Source organism: Capsicum annuum, chromosome 11 (genome assembly GCF_002878395.1).
Source record: "Capsicum annuum cultivar UCD-10X-F1 chromosome 11, UCD10Xv1.1, whole genome shotgun sequence".
NCBI lineage: Eukaryota > Viridiplantae > Streptophyta > Magnoliopsida > Solanales > Solanaceae > Capsicum > Capsicum annuum.
The window spans coordinates 219,952,291-219,976,221 of record NC_061121.1 but is presented as its reverse complement, the minus strand read 5'-3'; the positions used below and the strand labels follow the sequence as shown (position 1 = coordinate 219,976,221).

At 36.1% G+C, this 23,931-nt stretch overlaps 1 protein-coding gene across 1 annotated transcript in view; it reads right to left on the bottom strand.

Annotated features, from left to right (window-relative positions):
* Positions 1–405: 405 nt before the first annotated feature.
* Positions 406–23,931, bottom strand: part of LOC107848014 (alpha-xylosidase 1) — a 39,004-nt gene continuing 15,478 nt past the window's right edge. Inside the window, exon 3 of the mRNA XM_016692664.2 lies at positions 406–2,361. Within this exon, the coding sequence (XP_016548150.1) occupies positions 494–2,361 (1,868 nt within the window). The 3' untranslated portion in view covers positions 406–493. The remainder of the gene's footprint in view (positions 2,362–23,931) is intronic.

The following is a 23,931-nucleotide window of genomic DNA, read 5'->3' as shown; positions in this document are numbered from 1 at the left end:
CAGGTTATAATTCAAACCATCCAATTCTTACTATGTTTTAATTGCTTTATTAGTTCTTTTATAAACTTTTATTACCGTATAAAATTATCTTTTTATGACTATATATAACATATCAAATAAGAAAAAAGATTTTAACAAGATTTCTCAAAAATTAATTGGATTACATATCAACCAAATTTTTAACGGGTGACGTGGGTTGAACTAATAACTGAGCGGGTCAATAACCAATGCAAACCTGAATGGGTTGGGTCAGAGTGGGCTTTGATTTTGCCACCTCTAATTGTGACGGTGGAACTTAGGAGGAGACAATACTACTTATTTTTCAAGCTTTCATCAAGGAAGTCATTTTTCTTATTTTTAAACAACTTATTTTCCTAATGATTTTTCTCCGTACTGAACACACCCTTAAATTCAACTCCTTTTCATTAATAACCTTAAGACCTATTTATAACGGACATAGGCAAATTTCCAACACATAATAACTAGTGGAGGTTCACATTTTCCAGGACATAACAAAGTTTTTCCCTAGAGGCAATTCCAGTCCATGAATATCCATCATCATACTGTGTCTCTTATCTACTTCATCCTCCACATTGTGTATGTACTTGTGTTCCGTTGTGCTATACTTCACTTTTGAAGTATCGTCCATAGGTTGTCCATCAACGTTAATTTGAAAAGCTCCATCTGTGCCATTTGTGCCTAAAACTATAACTTTCTCAATGAACCAGCCTTTATCCAATGCAAACTTGCCTTCTTGAACTTCTGACCACAACTTCACTGTTGCATTACTTGCTGTTGCATGGAAATCGATATATGTTGATTGCCCATTTCCTAATTTCATCTCCGGAAGCTCATCATCGTCGAGGAAAAGGTTTCCTTTAGCTTTGATATCACTTGCCCCTGATGGAAAGGTCACTATGAGGGTAAAAGGTGTCACTCTTGCTTCTTTTGATATCAGTCCACCGTGCTGCATTGGTATGATGGCATTTTGGTATAAATGTACATTGACCACATTTAGTGGTGCATCTAGTGTGAGGTACTGTAGCTCTTTTTTGACAATCGCCTGTGACATATCAAACAAATTGTACCACGTGCCTGAAGGAAACAGAGCTTTCACATCTGTTTTCCCCTGATCCAACACCGGTGAGACCATGACACTGCTTCCTACCAGGAATTGAGTGCTCACATCGTAAAGCTCTGGTATATTTGGAAAAGAAAAGAAGAGGGGACGAGCAATTGGCGCACCAGTAGTATGTGCCTTGTAGTTCAAAGTATAGAAATATGGAAGTAACTTATATCTCATTCCTAAAGCATTTCGCGCAGAGTTAGCCACGCTCTCCCATTGGTAAAGTTCTTGCCTTGGAGAATAGTAGTTCGCGTGATCCCTTGAGAATGGATAGAATGCGCCGACTTCAATCCAACGATTGCAGAGCTCCTCCGTAGGCGCAGGATAGAAACCACATATATCTGCACCAACCATAGGAACACCAAATAAGCCAAAATTCAGCACTGTAGATATTGAATATCTCAAATCCTTCCAAGTTCCTTGGTTATCCCCTGTCCAATGTGCAGCATAATGCCCTGAACCAACAAAAGTGGAACGGGACAATATAAATGGACGTTTTCCCTTGAGTCCTTGAAGAGCCTTGTGAGTCGCAATGGACTGAGAAAACCCGTAAATGCTGTGAGCATCATATTCCCTAACTCCATTATAATGAACCGCGCTAGTCGCTATAGTCTTGTAACCAACTGGTGCTTGTATTCCACTCGCATTAATCTTGTAAGGTGGATCATCCCATCTGGTACTCGTTATGTTTTTGCATTCCAGGCAACAAATCCAACCGGGACCGGTGCCATTGGGACAAATCCGGCCTTCAGGGATTGTACACAAACCCGAACAAAAGTTGGAAACTTCATTCATGTCAATCCAGAGTCCATCAACAGGAACAAGTTCATGAAATCTCCTAATTTCATCACCCCACCACTCAACAGTCTTCGGGTTGAGAAAATCAGGAAAATTAACAGCACCAGGCCAGACTTGGGCCAAATAAGGCTTGCCTTCATATTTGATGAAGACATCATTGGCTATACCCCTTTGGTAAACACCATAAGTGCTATTAACACCGATTCCAGGATCAACAATGACAATGTATTTCATTCCTCGGGTTTGAATTTTTTCCAAGAATGCTAGCAAATTCGGACGGGGGTAGTTGACAGGATTGAGGGTAAAATCTTTTTTCCCATCCATGTGATCATCATCATTCCAGATCACATCAAGAGGGATTTTAGCTTTGTTGTAGTTCTCAACAACATCCTCAACTACTGATAAATTGTGGTAACCCCATCTGCATTGATGGAATCCTGTAGCAATCAATTAAGAAGGAGATAGCTTAGTTAGGAGATAAATACAATGAGATATTACCATTTACCAAACATTATAGAAGTTGAGGGAGGCTCTAACATATTTAGTGACCTAAAATCAACCTTTAACATTAGGCCTTAATTTTTTCAACAGTAATATCGCTCATAATTTTGAAAGTCTTCTTTTTTGTCATACTCGCTACATACTAATTATCTTTTGTTTATCGAGAATTAGATTGTATACAGTTTTGGCCAATATTTGCAAGATGTATTTTTTTTCATCATATTAATATAATAAGCATTTCAACTTATAATATTTTTTGTATAATTTATGAATATCTAACATTTAATTTTAATATATTAAATTAACTTAATCCAGTTTAGCTCTAAAATTAATCAAATTAACTTTCAAAAAACCAAATGCATCAATTATTTAGGAGGAAAAGAGTAAATATTTTGTTATTTCTATATTTTTCGTTTTTCCTATTTTTTTCTTTTTTTTTTTTTAAAAAAAACATGTGACATATTATTAAAAAATAGGCCCCATTAAACTTGAGTGTCTAAAGCATTGACTTTACAAGTCTTACCCTCCAGCCGGCCTCATTGAAGTTAACCGGATGTGTTATATATTGAGTAACTTATTTTAACTGGTTAAATTAGTTATAATAATACAATGAAGAAGAGATCAAGTTTTAATAAGTCCAGCTAAATGACAGTATTTTTTTCTTTGGAAACTAAGAGAGTTGGTCTTTTGAGCCCAAAGTGAAGAACTCTCATGACTTCATGTAATTCGAAGCTCTAAGTGGAGGACATTTCATAGTGCAAAATCATGATTCGGCCATATAGTTCATCACATTATGGTCGAGGGTCTATCAAAAACAATTTCTCTGTTTCATAAAATTAGGATAAGGTTTATGTATTATGTATATTTTATCTTCTCCCAAACTTCACTTATAAAATTACACTGCATATGTTATTATTGTTATGGTCTTCACCATCATATTATGATAGGTTTATCAAGTCAAAATGATGCGTGCAATCTTTCTAGTGTTACATAAAAGAGAAATTGCCTACTTTCCCATTTCTTTTAAGAAAGAATATTCCTTCCGTAACAACCAAATAGTTTTCTGGATTTAAATAGGCGTTTGGACATGCGATTTTATCTTATTATTTGAAATCATGAAATGAAATCCGCGTTTTGACAATCATGAGATAAAATACCAAATTCTCAACAAACCATGATTTGGGATACTAAATCATGATTTCAACTTTTTAAAATACAAAATTTGATCCATAAATTTATATTTTGTAAAGAAAAAATGTACTTTTAAATTTGTAAAAAAGACTTATGCTTGGCATAGATTGTGTGTATCATGTGTGAGAATTATACAGTATTAAAGCATCACTAGTTACTATTATTGTTGACTAGTAGACTTTATAAAATTATGTAAACGTGAATATTTATATTCACAAATATTTATTTATAAAATGAACAGTGGTGGTGTGCAATTTATCAATACAATGTCTTAACATATTTTGATATCCTATTTATGAACTATAATTTGCTTATTTGATGATATAATAAAAAAACTGGGAAAAATTTAATAATTTTAACGATTTGGGGGGGGGGGGGGGGGGGGGGGGGGTTCCCTTTCGATTTTCAACCGTCAATCGACGTAAAGACTTCTCCGACGACAACAACTTTGAGTTCTTCGTCGTTCCATTTTCTTTTTCATAAGTAAAAAATTATGAAGAAACAGAGGAACTTAAGCCAACTACTCTACTAGTATTGAAATGTGGACTGAATAAAACCTTAATTTTTGATATTTTTTCTTCTTATTGTCGTACTATTGATTCAAATTTGTTGGTGATTTTTGTTCACAGTTGATGTTCTTAGTGTGTGTGTGTGATGTGTTGTTGCTTGGTTGATTTGTTGTTTGTCTTGGTAAAAATGGTATTGCAACAGATGAAACATCTGATGTAACAAATGAAACATGTGATGCAACAGATGAAAATCTAATGCAATTATGAAAATCTGATGCAGCAGGTGAATAATCTAATAGACCATTCATCTGTTGCGACAGACGACTCTTCTGTTTGGAAGAACCTAAACAATATCAATCCAACATATAACTGATTAGTGATCTATTTTTATTCTTTCCAATGGTTTACTCTTCATTTTGCAACAGATTAGTGACTATTTTTATTCTTTCCAATGATTTACTCATCCGTTGCAACAGGTTGGTTATATGTTGCAACAGATAACATACCCGGTGTAACAAATTATTGATCTATTTTTATTCTTTCCAACAGTTTACTCATTCATTACAACAGGTCGGTTATATATTGCAACAGATAAAATACCTGTGCAACAGATTAGTGATCTATTTTTATGGTTTTCAACGGATTACTCATTCGTTGCAACGGGTCGGTTATATGTTGCATCAGATAAAATACCAGGTGCAACATATTAGTGCTATTTTTATGATTCCCACGGATTACTCATCCATTGCAACAGGTCAGTTATATGTTGTAACAGATAACATACCTAGTGCAATAGATTAGTTGTCTGTTGGAACTATTATATTACTGTTATGTATTAATCAATTATAATCTATGTTATGTTCCTGTTAATTTAAGATAACATGGATCCCAAAAGAAAAAAAATTAAATAAATTTCAAGTAAAGGAACAAGTGCAGCAGCTCAGCTACATCCACCACTCTATAAGCTTACTTTACAAGCTTTATCTCAATCAGGAGCAGAAGAAAATGAACACGGGGAGGAGGAATCTTTAAAAAGAGATGATCCAAATGCTAATAGCCCTTCCGCCGAAGAGTTGGTCAAAACTTTTAGCATTGATCGTTATCCTGTGAGAATTCAGTGTGATGGTGCCACAGATTTAACGGGTGATCTCGTGGTTAAGTCAGTCATGGGAAAATCTTTTGACACCTTCAGAAAAATACTTTGAGAACAAAAATTGGATTCTTATTTGAGGAAAAGTTGCTTTGGGCAATATCTTGATTTGCCGGAAGACAACAATGCTCGTTTCCAGATGAAAATGGTATATGATCTTCTCAAGCCCAGGTTTATGTATGAAAACAAAGATAAGATAGATGAGGTGTGGATAAATTACTGTGGCATACCTATTTGTTTTGGTTAGAAGGAGTTTGCCATAGTTACCGGACTAAAATGTTATCCTCCTTCTCCTTCTCAAGTTATACCTACTCAGACCCAAAAAAAGCACCCCACATACCCAATAAAAGTAAAGGCTAGTCGAGTGATCATGATGACCTGGTGTCCATTGTTGGTCCAAGCTTTAAAAACAAAAATCTTATAGAAGCGTTGAAATGTAAAGGACTTTCAAAGACGTACAAGCAATCATTGTGCTTGTTTTGGTTTGTACATATTGTTCTTTGGCTGAGAGACGTTAACAACAACATAAAGCCTCGATTTAATAAATCTCTTCGAGGATGTTGAGGTTTTTAACAACTATCTTTGGGGTTATGAAACCTTCAAAATGACTGTCGAATATTTGTTGACTCCGTTAATGCCAAAAACAGTCAACTTATATGGCTTTCCATGGGCCTTCATGGTAAATATTTCTTTTATCATGATATGATTCATCATGTTTTATTCAATAATTCTTTTGATTTATTGGCATTATGTTTTAGGCTTAGGCATTTGAAGCCATTCCTTATTTGAGACAACAAGTGAACTACCAGGAAGAAGTTTCCTGTCCAAGAATTTTGAGATGGTTGTTGGCCAAAACCGATAAAAATGCAAAATTTCTTGATTTTTTCAATCCCCCTAAGAAAGCAGTAAGTCTAATTCTAATCAATTTTTTGTTTTAATTAATGATTAAATGATTTCATCATCATTCTTAATATATGTACCAATTTATGTTAGATTGTCTATCTGTGGCTTGTTCCGACCAACCGAAAGTTGAAGATGCCATTTTTTCTTACTTTACGGTTTGTGCAAACTTTATCGGACCCTAAGGTCATTGATGGAATAAGAATGGAATTGTTTGGAGAAACAACCATTACAAGAAAAATAATTTTGGAGGGTGGGGCTAATGATGCTCCTCTTACAGTTTTTGAAACAACAAGTAATTATGATTATGATCATAATAGTTGTACAGATTTTTCTCCAGATTTTTTTGCATCTAGCGAATATTCTTCATGCAAATGTTAAGTCTGCAAGGCAAACACGATGGATTAATTAATATTATTAATACACTAACTGCTTCTCTTAAGAAAATGACATCTAAGAGGGGTGTCATTCCATCAAAGAGGATTTCATATCCAGACTCTCTACTAGAGATCAAGGCATTTAAGAGGAAAAGGAAAGACACTTCCAAGGCATCATCAATCATAAGAAAAAGCAAGATTGCAACACCTCTGTCTTTGTCTTTCACCGATGTTCAGTGTGCAAGGGCCACAGGAGAGCAGCATTAGCTGAAGAAGGTGAATGTACATCATTTGTTCCAAAAACAAATAGGCATATATCTGTTTCAACAAATGATACATCTGCTGAAAATTATCAAACAGATATATACATCTGTTGCAACTGTTATCTAACCTGTTATATCAGATTCGTTATCTATTTCAACAGATGAATCTCATGTTGCAACAGATGGATCATCTGTTTGAAATTATCGTACTGCTTTGATTTACCTGTTCGAATTTGTCCCAATAGATAATTCATCTGATACAACATAAGACTCATCTGTTGCAACAAATCTATTGTATATCTCTACTTAGCATTGAAAATTTGGCTTTCCAGGTGGATGTCACAGCTACTGTCGAAGAGCATAATATCACAGTTGATAATCCATCAACTGCTTTCAAAGATGAAGAAAAAATGGATCTTGTCAGTTTGGGAGAATTGAAGAATTATCCATTTGAAGGGTTCAACATCTTAGACAAGGCTCTAAAAAAACTAACACAGTTGATCAATGACTATTCAGAATGGATTGCCGATGGGCTGTTAAAGCATCATGCCGACAGGTACATAAATCAATTTTATAGATATTGGTTTATACAATTCTTGTTGTAAGAATCTGACATTGATGCATATAAATTATCATGTAGAAAATAAAATGACGAGCGCTACAAAGTGAACGAATCGAGTCTTGGTTTTGATATGTTCGACTTTGTTGTTGCACATCCCAGAATGAAGAATTGGTTCTATTTGATGTCATAGCCACAAACCTTCTAAAATAATGAGGTTTAAAGGCCATACATATTACTATTAATTAATATTTTATTTAATTGTATCTGTGTATTGATTTTTCTTCACATAATCCAAAATGTTTGATAATATGTGCAGCACATCGATGTCATTTTTTACTACCTCCAAAAGAAGGCCAAGTTGCAAACATAAGAACAATACAGATACACAACAGGCAGTTATTTGTACAAAGTTTACATCAATAATGCCTATGATAGGTATTGTCAACAGAAGCTGAAAGTTTCCCGAAAAGAGGAATGCTTAATCAACATCATCAAAGGTTTTAGTATTCCGACTAGCGTACCTTGGCATTTGGTCGACGAAGTGTACATCCCAATAAATTATGGTGATGAAATCTATTGGGTGTTGGCTGTCATCGTTCTAAAAGAGAGGCACATCCGAGCTTATCACTCGGTGTCGCGAAGGACACGTTCTGGGCCGTTGACTGAGATACAAAAGCTAGCCAAAATATTGCCTACTTACCTTGATATGAGTGGATTTTTGGACCAAAATGTTTGTACTGATTGGTCAATGATTGAAGCATACTGGGATAAAATGGCTAATCTATTTGATGTACAATATGTTGACGGAATTTCTGAACAAACCATTGGTAACCTTTAAGTTTAAGTGTCATGAATTAGTTTCATTTCACAAATTTCACAACGCTTTCATGAACTACAAGATATGGATTATTTGTTTTTTTATAACGCAAGGATTGCGGTCCTTTTGTTGCCGCCTATGCCTAGTATTTGAGAGATGAATTACAAGTACCAAATGATGGACTTGATATCGGATTAGTCTGCAAAATATATGATGCTCTTTTATAGAAATACGAAGAATCAAAAGCTCAGAAGCCATGCGCAACCGACGTTAAAGATCCACGATGACCAAAGATGAATTCCATAGCACCGGATGAAGAACAACTTGTCCATATTGATTAGATATTTATATCTTGAGTCTGTTAATGAAATAACCTATCCTCCTTTGTTTAACTTGTTGATTTATTTGTAGAGTAGATGTTTGTACCCATAATGATTTCTTTTACATTTCATTTATTTGTTGAGTTATTTCATGTAATTTTCGAAGGCTTCGATTTATTTTATTCTGTATATGAATATAATTAATCCTTAGTTTTGAACATGTTAATTGAAAAGGAGTACTAGATTCAAATATCATAATAGATAATACATCTGTTGCAACAGATGATATATCTTATCAGACAGATTTAGACATATGTTGCAACATGATATGCAACACGTAGGTCATCTTCTGGAAATTATATAACAGGTCTTCCTACTTTTTTTATTTTCTCCAACTTATTACCGATCAGTTGCAACAGATAAGTTAAATGTTGCAACAGATCGTATATTTGTTGCAACAGACAGATTGGGAACATCTGCATAACGCAACAGATGACCAACCAATTCCAACAGATAATTAATCTATCATAACAAGTACTATATCTATTACGACAGATATAAAATCTATTGCATTATAAAAGTTCAACTTGGCCAGACATAAAAATTATTGCCACTACATGTAAAGTGAATTGGCTTGAAATGAAAATTTGTTATCGTGTTCGTCTCTATCTTTGTACATGTTATTTTTATACACGGGCTCCAACCATTTAGTTAGTACCCCATATGCCCAGACCCATTACATCTTTCCCACAACAATGTCGCACACACCGGTCATTTATGTGCCGGTCAGTAAACACTCGATGTATGCAAGTGAGTACAGCCCGCATCTACACCGGTTGTATTTCTTAGGAGATGGATGTTCTCATTTTGACCTTAAAATTCCCATGATTCCTTCGCCAAGACTTCAGCTGGGAAATGATCCATAAGCTTAATCTGCGTCAACAACTTGGGAAACAACTTCAAGAGTGGCTGCATGTGGGTTAAAAATGTCTTCTCGCTAAAGACAGGTAAGTTATAGTCATAAACCTTAATATTTCCCTCGTATAGTAGTATCTCAAAAGTAAGAAAATTTGTGACATCCACGTTCATGACTACAAGGATTCTCTTTGCCTTGGTCCAACTCTTGCCGTGTGGAATGGCCTCTTCCCTCTAACATATTTAATTATTTCTTCATCCCATTGTAACATAGAAACTAACTGATCAAATCCCGAGCCACCAGAATCAGCTATCTTATAGAGTTTAGCGTACCTATCCTTGAAATTATTGTAGAAGTTGAGGTCCATTATCCTATCGGCAGCATCATAAGCATCAGGGTAAGCTAATTGCCTGCCTCTCATGAGGCAGAGAATTTCATCAGCATACTGTGGTATATGAAGAAAATTTTCAAATAGGTTAGTAATTGTAAAGAATAAAAACACAGTGGAAAAAATCCGACGCAGAGGGTTCTCTGACTCAGTTTACAGATTACCCAGCCAAAATAACTTATGCAACAGATGTGTATTATGTTGCAATAGAATACCAAGTTTTTGCAATAGATTACACATCTGTTGCGTAGATTCTTCTTTATGGAGTATATTGGAAGGATAGGTTATCTAAAGTAAACCTACCTTGCCCTCGTACCACACGCATTTATTTGTCATATTCGAGAAGTCTTTGGCGGCAAATGAATGCATGGTGTATTCTTTTTGAACCTTCATTTTGATGAATTCTTCCAGTTCCTTCTTCTTCTCCTTTCCAAGCGCCGCAAATATTCCCACCTTCTTCGGCAACCCCTGAACTTCAACAACTATTGGAGCGGGGGGATTTGTAATTTTTGCTAATTTCAGAATGAAGATAATTTATCTAATTTTTCTTCTCTTTCTCCTAACCTCCATTATAGGAGTGCATGGATCCCTCACCTCGTTGGATGGTATGACACCTCTCCTAGATTTTAACTCCTCGGTAGCTTCAACAATAGCCTCTAGCTTTTCAAAGAGTTTATCCTCTCTGTCCTTGCATACTTTGCATTTGCAATGAGAATATGAGGGTAGGAAGGGGTGAGAGAGACCACTGTAAAAGTGGAAGGGACCGGGTAGGGGTGAGAGGGAGGACTTGTACAAGGGGTGTTTTCAAACATATTTATTTTTTGTTGAGCACCAACATGCTCATAATCACAACTGACATTAGGGTGGCTGACACCATTACAAATAACTCCACCAGCAACACCCCTAGAAGAAGCACCCGGATCTGTTGTAGTTTGAGGTTGGTTGTGAAGAGCTTTAATATTAGGCTGACCTTGCCTAACTGCTCTTCTTATGGATGTTTCTCCATCCAATTTCTTATTTATTAACTCCAATGTTGGGTCTTCTTTTGTATCAACAAGACCCAGAGTAAGAAAAGAAGTCATCCCCAGCTCATCAATGGTAGGCACGATCCAAGGATGCAACACCTATAAAAAATATGAGGAATTTAAATCATATAATAATAATTTGCATTCAGTTGGGTTACATGGGGCTCGGGTTATGTTAACACAGCCAACTTATGCAACAAAAAATCTAGCTACTGCAACAGCTAATTTGTATGTTGAAACAGATTGATAATATGTTGCATCAGATTACCCATCTGTTGCATAATTTGTAGTAGATGGGTAATATGTTGAGTAGGTTTCAGAGACTAGAGCAACATATGGTTAATTTGCTGCGAAATATAAATCGTCTGTCACAACATATTACCCATCTATTGCACCAGTTGCAGTTGATGGGTAATCTGTTGCAACAGATGACCCATTTGTAGCAACAGATGGAACATTTGTTTCAATATCTTTCTTTGAGGCAAATTATTTTAGTTGAAAGAAGACGTACTACATCATCCTGAGGGTTGAGAGATCAGCCTCGTTAGTATTTTTTTTGCTGCTCTCTACTGTAGCCAACCGCCTAAGGATCCTTGGATGAGAAACCTTATTCGAGTAATCCTTGAAATGCTTTCGGAGGGGAGTAATGGCTTCACATGTCCAAGCCTAAAAATTGTAAAAAGGAAGCAAGCAAAAAAAATTCATAAGTATATTCAATATAAATTAATGAATGAGTAAAAATAGTGATCAATTTTATCATGAAATCCCAAGGAAAGCCGTATAATGTGGTCGTCTTTAGCTTTAGCTCTTTCAGTAAATATTTGACAGTCAAGTAGTAGCTATCGTATCCCCAGGGATAATTGTTGAACTTCCCAAAATCATCAGCATGTGCTAACAAATCATGTTCTATGACTTTCCTAACGTCTCTTGCCAATAAAACGGAATGGACAAACAAAACTAAGCACAATTTCTCCCTGTAGTGCTTTGGTATATCTTTATTCTTGAGATCCGCCATCAAATCCTCCACTTTGTAGCTAGGTCCAGTAATGCCCAACAACCCATATTTTTTTACCTTGCATTTGTTGGACCCTTTGTGGGGTGTTTTCTTGATGGGGGGTTCTTCAGGATGATCGCATCTCAAGCCCATCACTATGGCAAACTCTTTCAATCCAAAACAAATCGGTATACCACAATAGTTAATCCAGACTTCATTCATCTTTTTTTCTCCCTCCTTTAGACCTCCATCATCCCCCGTATACTTGATTCTGCTCTTGATAAAGCCATATACCATGATCATTTAGAAACGGAGAGGGCGGGTCCCAGCTTAAGAAAGTGTGCAAAGCAGCTCTTCTTAAAAAGTCCATCTATGTTTTCCTTCTTCATAATACTCCTAAGTTCGTCAAAAGGTTTCCCCAACTGACATTTAAGTACAAGATCACCAAATACTTTTTTAGGGCGATTCATCGACATCGCAAATCGAAACTTGTCAATACTAATGATTTTGATAGAATCATGCTGGAATTTCAATATTATTTCACGCCTCATTGGTGAATAGAAGTTATCACTTTCCTCGTCTTCATTTTTCCCTGACTGAGATTGTTCTGGAAGTTTCTCCAAATCTATCTGTACTCTAACCTTTTTTGTTTGGTGATCAGAAGTTGATCCACTTTCTCCACTCTCAGTTTCTTTTCTTTTGGGAGACATCTTTTAACTACAAACAATAGAAAAAATAAAAAATATATTGCATTTGATGTCTACATAATTTTTTTTAAAAAGGTGAGATAAATTTCAATAAATTATTCTATGCCACATAACCAAAAAAAATACTCCAACGAACAACCCATCAATTGGAACAGATGGGGAACCCGAATCTGTTTGAAGATCTATTTAGTATCTACCAACAGATATTCCACCTATTTCAATAGATGGACAAATTTCAATAAATTATTCTACGCCATATTACAAGAAAATACTCCAATGGATAATCCATCAGTTGGAACAGATGGGGAATCTGTTTGAAGACCTATTTAATATCTCCCAACAGATCTTCCACCCGTTGTAACAAATGGACCACCACCACCACAACCAATGCCACCACTAATGCCACTAAGACCACTACCAATGCCACCAATACCAACACTAAGACCATCGACACTACCACCAAAAAATACAAATACCAACACCACTAACAACAGCCACCAACAACAAAACAAACACCATCCAACAATACCACAATAGTCAACAAAACACTGAGAGAAAACCTAGGGTTTTGTCGGGTGCTTCCTATTTTTTTAGCATCAAAACTCAAAATTGTTAACCTATTCTCGAAGATAATACAACTAAAAGTTTTATTTTTCATCATTAACTAAAAAGCCCTATTTTTTAGAATAAAGAACAAATGTAGAACTCTTCTCAAATGATTTTACCTATGAAGACAGAGAAAACAACAAATACAAGTGGGAATGAAGTCAAAAAAAATAACTATATGTAGTCGTAAATGGGAAGAAAATTGGCTTGTTTTGAAGGGTTGAGCAATATGTTGAGTAGTTGTTGTTTGTATTGTTGAGAGGGAGAGGAGACCCCGAGAGAGAGAGAGAGAGAGAGAGAGAGAGAGAGAAGAGTGAGAACTTAAGATTTGAAATAAAAAGTTTTTTGCGCAAATGGATGATTTGTATGGGTTGATTTGTAATTTTGGAGAAGAATGACAAGTTTTGAAATTGTTAATTTGGTCTGAATTGATCTTAGTTAATTTTAAAATTTTTAAAATATATAATTATTAAACCATTGAGTTGATGAGAACTTATTTCAACTTAGAGTGATTGATCGATGACTCAGGTCGGGATGAACGCAATACCAATGCCATGCAATTAAAAAGACTCGATTAGATTTGTAGTTGACCCTGCGAGCTTATTCATTCATCCCTAGTCCCACCTATACTATAACTATCCTAATATTGAGTTGATGATAACTCATTTCAATTCAGAGTGATCGATCGATGACTCGGGTCAGGATGAACGCAATACCAATGTCATACAATTGCAAAGACTCAATTGGATTTGTAGTTGACCCTGCGAGCTCATTCATTCATATCTAGTCCCACCTATACTATCACTATCCTAACATTGAGTTGATGAGAACTCATTTCAACTCAGAGTGATCGATCGATAACTTGGGTCAGGATGAACTTAATACCGACACTATGAAATTGCAAAGACTCGATTGGATTTATAGTTGAACCTGCGAGCTCATTCATTCATCCCTAGTCCCACCTATACTATCACTATCGTAACATTAAATTGATGAGAACTCATTTCAACTCAGAGTGATCAATCAACGACTCGGGTTAGGATGAACGTAATACCAACACCATAAAATTACAAAGACTCGATTGGATTTGTAGTTGACCCTGTGAGCTAATTCATTCATCCCTAGTCCCACCTATAATATCACTATCTTAACACTGAGTTGATGAGAACTCATTTCAACTCAGAGTGATCAGCCGATCGATGACTTGGGTCAGGATGAACATAATACCAACGCCATGTAATTGCAAAGACTAAATTGGATTTGTAGTTGATCCTGTAAGCTTAATCATTCATCCCAAGTCCCACCTATACTATCACTATCCTAACATTGAGTTGATGAGAACTCATTTCAACTCAGAGTGATTGATCGATGACTCAGATCGAGATGAACGTAATACCAACGCCATCCAATTACAAAGACTCAATTAGATTTGTAGTTGACCCTGCGAGCTCATTCATTTATCCCTAGTCCCACCTATACTATCACTATACTAACATTGAGTTGATGAGAACTCATTTTAACTCAGAGTGATCGATCAATGACTCACATCGGGATGAACGCGATACCAATGCCATGCAATTACAAAAACTCGATTGGATTTATAGTTGACCCTGCAAGCTTATTCATTCATCCCTAGTTCTACATAAATCAACTTAGGTACTATCAATATCCTAGTATTGAGTTGATAAGAACTCATTTCAACTCAAAGTGATTGATCGACGACTCGGGTCGGGATGAACGCAATACTAACGCCATGCAATTGCAAAGACTCGATTGGATTTGTAGTTGAACCTGTGAGCTCATTCATTCATGCCTAGTTCTACCTAAATCAATTGCAATAAAATCTGTTATAATAAACGACTGAGTTGTTGAAAATTTTCAAACAGATATTCATATCTGTTGCAACAGATGACATATCTAATTTAATTATCAAATAGATATTTGCATCTATTGTGATAGATGAATGAGCTTTTGGAAATTTTTAAACTGATATTTATATCTGTTGTAACAGATGACATATCTGATTTAATTAATTATCAAATGGATATTTTCATCTGTTGTCATAGATAGCTGAGCTGTTGGGATTTTTAAATAGATATTTATATCTGTTGTAACAGATGACTGAGCTGTTCAGATTTCTAAACATATATTTATATATGTTACAACAGATGACATATCTGTTTGAGAATATTTTTTTCTCTTTTAATTTTAAAGCAAGCTTCTAGTCCGAGTAGATAATATCAAGTAGTAGTACTTACTACTAAAGGCGGTAAAAAATATTTGTTGGATATCTCAAAAATGAGTTCATTGAGCAGTCTTGTCTTGTATTTTCAATGTCACTAGTCTTAGTCTCCCCCGTGCCCCTTAAATTATTAATGAAATTAATGAATATTAATTAATAAATATTGAAAACCCCCACGTCTACGTATACAATACTTCTATACAAATTATCTCATATCTTCCTTCAGCTGCAATTTATTTTATTCAACTCTCTCTCATCATCTTTTTCTTTCTCTCCTCTTTAGGGTCACAGCCTTTTTTCTCTTTTTTATCTTCTCTTCTCATAAAGATCTTTTCGGATCTAAACCAATCTATATCTTTCCTCGACTGAAATTGTTGTTTTGATCCCCTTTATGATATTAAGGTATGGTTAATTATTGCTCTTTCATTCTCGTCTTCTTCTTTGCAAGTTATTCAAATCTATTTTTTTTATTTAATTACTATTTACTCATATCATCATATTTGTTAAAAAAATTTGAAGGAACTTTTAAGTGTTGAATAAACAAATCGAGAATTTTTATTACAATATGCGAAAAGAATTATCTGTTGGGAGAAGTTTAAATGCTTTGATGGTAGTATTATTTTTTTATATTTATTTTATTTGTTTCTTTATTGTTGATGCAGTTATTGATGTTGGTGGTGGGGTTGGCGTTATTGAAACTTGTGGTGTGGTGTTGTTGATGGGTCTGGAACAAAGGATGTTGCTTCTTTGTCGTTGATGATATTGTTGGAACAAATGTTGTTGCTTCTTTGTTATTAATGTTTATGTTCTTTTTGATGTTGCAATAGATGGAGAAAATGTTGGAACAAATCAAACCACCAGAAAGGCTGGTTTGATGTATTCCATCATACTCCACATCTGTTGCAACAGACTCCACATCTATAGCAACAGATGGATAATGTTCTTTTTATAACATCAATTTTTTTCCTCTTCTTTGTAGATATAAGGAACTGACAGTTGATCAACTTTTGTCAGACCATTATAAGAGGCTGCAGTAAAGATGGGTTTGAATGAATAAGCTGCTTGTAGATGGAACCACTTCATAAGTGGGAGGTATGTATTACTAATAATGTCATCGTGAAAACATACATAGAGTGCACTGATTTTGTGAATGCAGTTTTTACTAATTAGTCATAGATCATTCAAACAAGATGTCTGCAATTTTATAGTTAAGTTTGGTAGGTCCAAACTGATAAGGCTGAGGGACCATGAATATGGTTCTGATACCCTGTTAAGATTTAATGTCGGTTGTTACTCATATTTATTTATCAAGCATTGTGAAGGGATTTAGTTTTGCTATCATTATAAAGAGATTCAATAGCAATTGGATTAAATTTTAGGGTGCATTAGACCTTTAGAGGGCCTTCGAAGCTTAGCACTGCATCTAACAAGAACAGAAAACCAATATAGTTATTACCCTATCCCATATTTATATGGTTGGGTTGCTCGCTCAAGGTGATGATTATACTCTAGATGGTGTGGTTGGAGAATGCCTTCGAGGGAAAATGGGTGGTTTGTGGAAGACTATATCATCTGAGAGCTAATTAAAGAAGAGACATAGAGTAGAAAGTAACTTCTAGAGAATCTGGCCAATGGAATTATCTTAATAGATGCAAAATTTGAATCAAGTGCAAATCTGAAATTGTATCTGGTAATGAATTTTGTCTGTTGTTTATCTGAAAGAAAAATAATAGAGATGTACACTTTGCTAGGGAGCTGCGTGGTTAGGATTATCACCTAGATATAAAATAGGAGAAGACCAATAAAGCATTCTCACAGGCATCAAGGGTTGAAATGATGTACAGTAAGCCTAGAAAACTTATGCCAACAGCAACTGCAGTTAAAATAAGAAATCTAAGCGAACGCAGAAATTTCTGAATTTTAAATTTCATCCCATGCCTTCTTGATTGTGTTTTCGATCAGGTCCACTGCCGTTGACTAGATCGGAACCACAAACGAGATTGAAATGCAAATGGAGTATCATTACTTCCTTAGTACTATGGATTAATTGATTGTGTTTTCTTGCCTTAGCATGCTTTCAACATTCCTTAGAGAAGATCAAATATTTGCTGTAGTATGTGAATCTCGATAATTTTCAAGCTTGCCTCCAACTTGTTGATTCTATATTCAAAATGGTTGTTGCCGTCTTCAAAGTTGGTAAGGAGTTCTTCTTCTCTTGTGAGCTCGATCAGGAACACTACTTTCAAAGTTGTGGCATTCTAGAAGACCTTCAGAACACTTTTTTCAGAAGCCTTAAAAGATACATGGAAGGCTACTGTGTTTGTTTTAGGTCAAAATATGTTAATGAATGGTTGAAGATGTGGTCCCAACAGTTGAACAACAAACTTTTATCGAGCGTTGCTCAATGTATCTTGCTCAACCAATTTGATAAATTAGTAAGAATGGACTTATGTAGCGTGTGATCTAAACCGACTCTACCAAGCCTATCAAACGTTACATAACCCCAAGCTCATTACCCTATCAAAAAAGTATGAACTAGTTAGTGCACAAATTGAATGAGCTCAATCTCTCATCATTTCTGTTGATTGCTATTCTCTAATACAGATGACAAGATATCTGTAATGAAAAAGTCTACACTATTGTTAGACATGCTTGCCTGGGAGCAATTAATCTGAAGATATTTGTTGATTACTTCCAGGCAAGCACGCCTAGCGATGGTGTAGACTTTTGCATAGTAGATATCTTGTCATCTATATTGGAGAAGAGTGATCAGCAGAAAGGCTGATAGATTGAGCTTGTTTGATTCGTTCACTAACTCGAGCATATTTTGTTTAATAGGGTAATGAGCTTAAAGTTACGTGACGTTTGATAGGCTTGGTAGAGTGGATTTAGATCACATGCTACGTAACTCCATGCTTAGTAATTTATCGAATTGGTTTAGCAAGATGCATGGAGAAATGCTCAATAAAAGTGTGTTGTTCAACTATTGGGACCACATCTTCAACGTTCATTAACATATTTTGACCTAAAACAAACACAGTGACCCTCCATGTATCTTTTAAGGCTTCTGAAGAAAGTGTTTTGAAGGTCTTCTAGAATGCCACAACTTTTAAAGTAGTGTTCCTGATCGAGCTCGCAAGAGAAGAGAAACTCCTTACCAACTTTGAAGACGGCAACGACCATTTTGAATACAGAATCAGCAAGCTAGAGGCAAGCTTGAAAATTATCGAGATTCACATACTACAGCAAGCTTCTCCAAGGAATGTTGAAAGCATGCTAAGGGAAGAAAACACAATCAATTAATCCATATTGCTAAGGAAGTAATGATACTCTATTTGCCTTTTAATCTCATTTGCGGTTCCGATCTGGTCAACGGCAGTGGACCTGATCGAAAACAGAAACAAGAAGGCATGGGATGAAATTTAAAATTCAGAAATTGCTGTCTTTGCTTAGTTTCCTTATTTTAACTGCAGTTGTTGTTGGCGTAAGTTATATAGACTTTCTGAACATCATTTCAACCCTAGATGCCCGTGAGGCTGCTTTATTGGTCTTCTTCTATTTTCTACCTAGGTGATAATCCCAACCACGCAACTCCCTAGAATAGTGTCCATATTCTTTATTTTTCTTTCAGAGAGACAACAGACAAAATTATATTACCGGATACACTTTCATATTTTCACTTGATTCGGATTTCACATCAGTTAAGAAAATATCATTGGTCAGATTCGTTAGAAGTTACTTTCTACCCTATGTCTCTTCTTTAATTAGGTCTCAGATGATATAGTATTTCATTAACCACCCATTTTCCCTCAAAGTCATTCTCTTACCGCACCTTTTGGCATATAATCGTCACCCTGAGTAAGCAACCCAACCATATAAATTTTTACCAAGGGAATTTCTATTAGTTTTCCATTCTTGTTTGATGTAGTGTGAGGCTTAGAGGGCCCTCTAAGGGTCCAATGCACACTTAAAGTTTAATTATAATCTCTATTGGTTCTCTATAGTGACGACAAATATTGATCCTTTCTTAAAACTTGACATGCATAAACATGAACAACAACCATTAATAATTCGTAACAGGGTATCTGCACCATCTTCATGAGGTCCTCAGCTGTAATATCCCACACTTTCCTTAGCTAGAAAGCGAACCATTATTCGTACATGTGAAACCCCCAATTCTGTAAGACATATTTGAGAACATGAATTACCAAGACTACCCTAGTTATAAGATAGCTTATGATGTGTTAAGTGTGCTTATATGAGTCACTTGAGGTAGTACAAGCTAAGAGTTTCAAAATCCATCAAGTTTTAGTGTTTGAATTCACAAGGGTCATATTTGAATGACCATAACCTGATAAATATGTGGTATTTCTGCATATTTATACCCACCAACTTATATAGAATTGAATTAGCTTTCCAACAATACCAATTTCATCAAAATCCGACACCCGAACAAGTAGTTATGGCTTTACGAAGTAGAGTGCGTCGCCTCACCAATCGCACATGGCTACTGGAATAGGTGTGCGATAAGAAATGCGGCGCATACTTAAATGTGTGCATAAGCAATGCAACGCATACTTAAATGTGTACGATAAGCAATGTGGCGCATACGTAAATGTATACGATAAGAAATGCGGCGCACACTTGGTGTTTCAGGTAGTAAAAACACTCTGTTTTGAGTTATTTTGTGAGCAATTAAGTTTTTTGGCACTCCTTACACACCCCTAAACTTAAAATTATGAATTTAATAGAATCTAAACACATCATAACCCTATTATCAATCTAAGTTCGTCATCCAAGAGAACTAAAGTAGAAAAATAACTAGGATTGCACAATCAACATTGAGGGTCTAATCTTTTAACAAATTCATTACCATAAAGGTATGTGGGGTATTCAACAAGAATATCCTTTTATTCTTGCGCCCAAAAATTTGTATTATTTTACGAAGATACATGATTTCACTTGTTTAATTATGAATTTGAGATAGAAACTATTATCCTATATTCTTGTTCAAGGAACTATGTTATTTTTGTGATGTATTAAAGATAAATTCCTTGAGTTTTGATGTTAATATCATGTTTCAAGTTGAATTTCCAGATTTTCATATGAGTTATACTTGTTTTCTATACAAAGTATAAATCTTGAAATATTTTGCTCAAGTGTTTATATATGGGATTAAAACCCTTTTTGAGATTATGATATTTGGTGAAGTAATGTGTTATACACACATTGATATTTGAATGATTTGACCTTTTGGTCTTGAAAGAGTTATTTTTGAACTCGAATGAGAAAAGAAATCCACATATTGATTTATTATGATAAAGGGGTAGCATGATGGCTCTCGATATGAATTATTGAATTGCGTTGTTGTGGATTTTCTTTTGAAATAATTAGAGCTAAGTCTTGGAGCAGTCTTTAGCACCGAGTGGGAGGTATAGCTGTGATTGGTACTTTCCTAGAACTACATGCCCCTTAAGATGTGAGCCTAAGGCTAATTGATATAGTGATCACTAGTGAACAAAAGATTAAGCTCCTACTCTGATGACTAGGATAGGACAGTTGTCCCCAACGTGGGTTGGACATTGGACTCCATGTAGCTCACATGGTTTATGTCAGTTGTAAGATACTCCCAGTGTATGTATGTGTATTCTTCTGATTGAGATGAAAAATGTAATAGTTTGAAAGTGTGAGTTGAGAAAGTTATCATTTCTGAAGAATTTGATCGATATTTCTATATCTTAAAGAGAATTGTTATGAAAGATACTCATTTTGATGACTTGAAAATGATTATGAAAGTGATTGGGATTTACTATGATAACTCACATGTTTTCACCTGATGTGTTTTATTCTATGGTGATTATGATGATTTTATTTCGAGCTATGTGAGTCTCTTGTTACAGCATGTATATTTTCCTATGAATATTTGTGATATAGGACTTTTATGAAAACTTGCATACACCCCCATATACTCGGTCCATATTCCATGGTACTGACCCATGTATTCGTATGTGGGCTATATTTTCCCTATAATGTATGTTCAGGTACTCATTCCTAGGCTTGACGTGATTCTCCGAGCACATTGGTCTACATTTTCTGCAGTGGTAAGTCCTCATGGTTCGAGGACTGGTTATTTCAAATTTTACTCTTTCATTTTAGGTTATCATTTTATTCCCTGATTTTAGGGTCAGTTGGGGTCTGTCCTAATGGCTCAGTGTTATACAATTAGTAGAGGCTTGTCAGACTAGATGGTTAGATTGATCAGTTTTGTGGAGAGGTCGTATTTTGTTACTTTCCGTATCTCTTTCATTTTGAATTATGATATTATGGAGAATATTTTGATGTTTGATTATAGTAATCCTATCGATGAGGGTTGAATGGTATAAAAATGGCTCAAAGGGTTACTTTGGGGCTACTTGTAGCCTTAAGCACCGTGTAACGCTTCGGGACCTATTTTTGGGGTGTTACAAACATGGTATCAGAGCCTAAGGTTATTGGAGTCCTAGGGAGTCTGGCAAGCCGCGTCAAGTAGAGTCTTGATCATCGGTGTGTAGCACGCCATATCTATGAGCAAGAGCCTACGAGATATTTTAGGAAAAAGTATTATTTTTTTCTTTCAGAAGTCCATCATGCTTACAGTTGTTTCCTTTCAGCTATTAATTTGTGCTCTCCTCTTTTAGAATATGCCTCCTCACCGAGCTAGAAGAAATAATGATGGTCAGTAACCCCAGCCTGCTGACCCACTGAATAAAAATATGTCTCATGCCAAATTTCAGGCAGTCTTTCAGGCGCTGGCCCAAGCTATCACTGTGAATATTCAGTCCAATTCGGTACCAACTCCGCAGCAGCAGGGAGGTAAATCAGCTGCTGCGAGGATCCGTGACTTTATGCGGATGAATCCGCTAGAATTTTACGGGTCCAAGCCAAATGAGGATCCACAATTGTACTTGGAGGAGGTGCAAAAGATTACTCAGGTGATGCATGTCCCTGAGGAGCATAGTGTGGAGTTAGCAGTGTATCAGTTGAAAGACCTTATTTATGATTGGGTAGTTGCTTGGAGGAAGGGTAGAGGTGAGGATGCCGCCCTTATATCTTGGCAGGAGTTCCAGGATGCATTCCTGGATAAGTTTTTCCCTTTAGAGATGAGAGAGGTGAAGGTAGAAGAGTTCATGAACTTGTGATAGGGCTCTATGACTGTTAAAGAGTACTGTCTGAAGTTCAATCAGTTGGCCAAATATGCTCCTAACTTAGTAGCTGATAATCGAGCCAGTATGAGTAAATTTGTGACAGGAGTTTCTAGCTATGTTGTTAAGGAGTGCAGGTCTGCTATGTTAAATAGTGAGATGAATCTTTCCAGGCTGATGACTCAGCCCCCATAGATTGAAGCAGACAAGATCAAGGAGAGGGATAGAATAAGAGGGAATAAGGGAGCTAGGTCCGAGCAGCACGAACAGGGTCAAACTAGATCGCAGGGAGGAAATCGCCCTCAGTTTCAGAACCATTCATCTACACCAGCACCATCGTCAGCTAGTGCTCCCGTACCTAAGGGTGGGCAGGAGCAAGGTAGCAGGTCATATGCAGCCAGGTCCCAGTACAGTGTTGGCAGTAAGCCAAATTATCCTCTGTGTCCTAAGTGTGGTAAGACCCACCCGGGTAAGTATTGGGGTGAGAAGAAAAGTTGTTTTGGGTGTGGTGACTTGGGTCACAAACTTAGGGAGTGCCCACATTCTAGGCAAGGGCGTCGTGATAATCGCCCTTAGACTCAGACTCAGACTACTAGTGCTCCAGTTCAGGTGACTCGCCCAGCCCCAGCTCAGGGCGCCTCTTCTAGTACTACTTGAGGTCAGTGCCAAAATAGGTTTGATGCTTTGCCATCTTTCCAGGAGTAGGAGGACTCTCCCGATGTTGTTACTGGTATGCTCCATATACTTCAATTTGATGTCTATTATTTGTTGGACCTTGGGTCCAGTTTTTCATATGTTACACCTCTGCTTGCTGTGAATTTTGAAATGAGTCCTGAAAATATTTCTAAGCCTATCTTAGTTTCTACCCCAGTAGGTGATTCAATTGTTGCCCAGAAAGTGTATAGAAAGTGTCCTGTTACAATCCTTCATAGAGTCATGTTGGTTGATCTGATTGAGTTAGACATAGTGAATTTCGATGTTATTCTGGGTGTGGACTGGCATCATTGTTGTTATGCCTCTATAGTTGTCGTACCCGAGTGGTCAAGTTTTAGTTTCCTGATGAACCTGTGTTTGAGTAGTCTGGGAGTTCTATATCTCCCAAGAGTCATTTTATCTCATATATTAAAGCTAGAAAACTTATTTCCAAGGGGTGCATTTATCATCTGGTCAGAGTCAAGGACACTAAGTCTGAGACTCCAACTCTCCAGTCAGTTAGCATAGTCAATGAGTTTTCTGATGTGTATCCGGAAGATCTCCCAGGGATACCTCCTGATAGAGAGATAGAGTTCAGGATCGATCTTCTTCCCGATACTCAGCCCATTTCTATTCCTCCTTACCGTATGGCACCTGCAGAACTT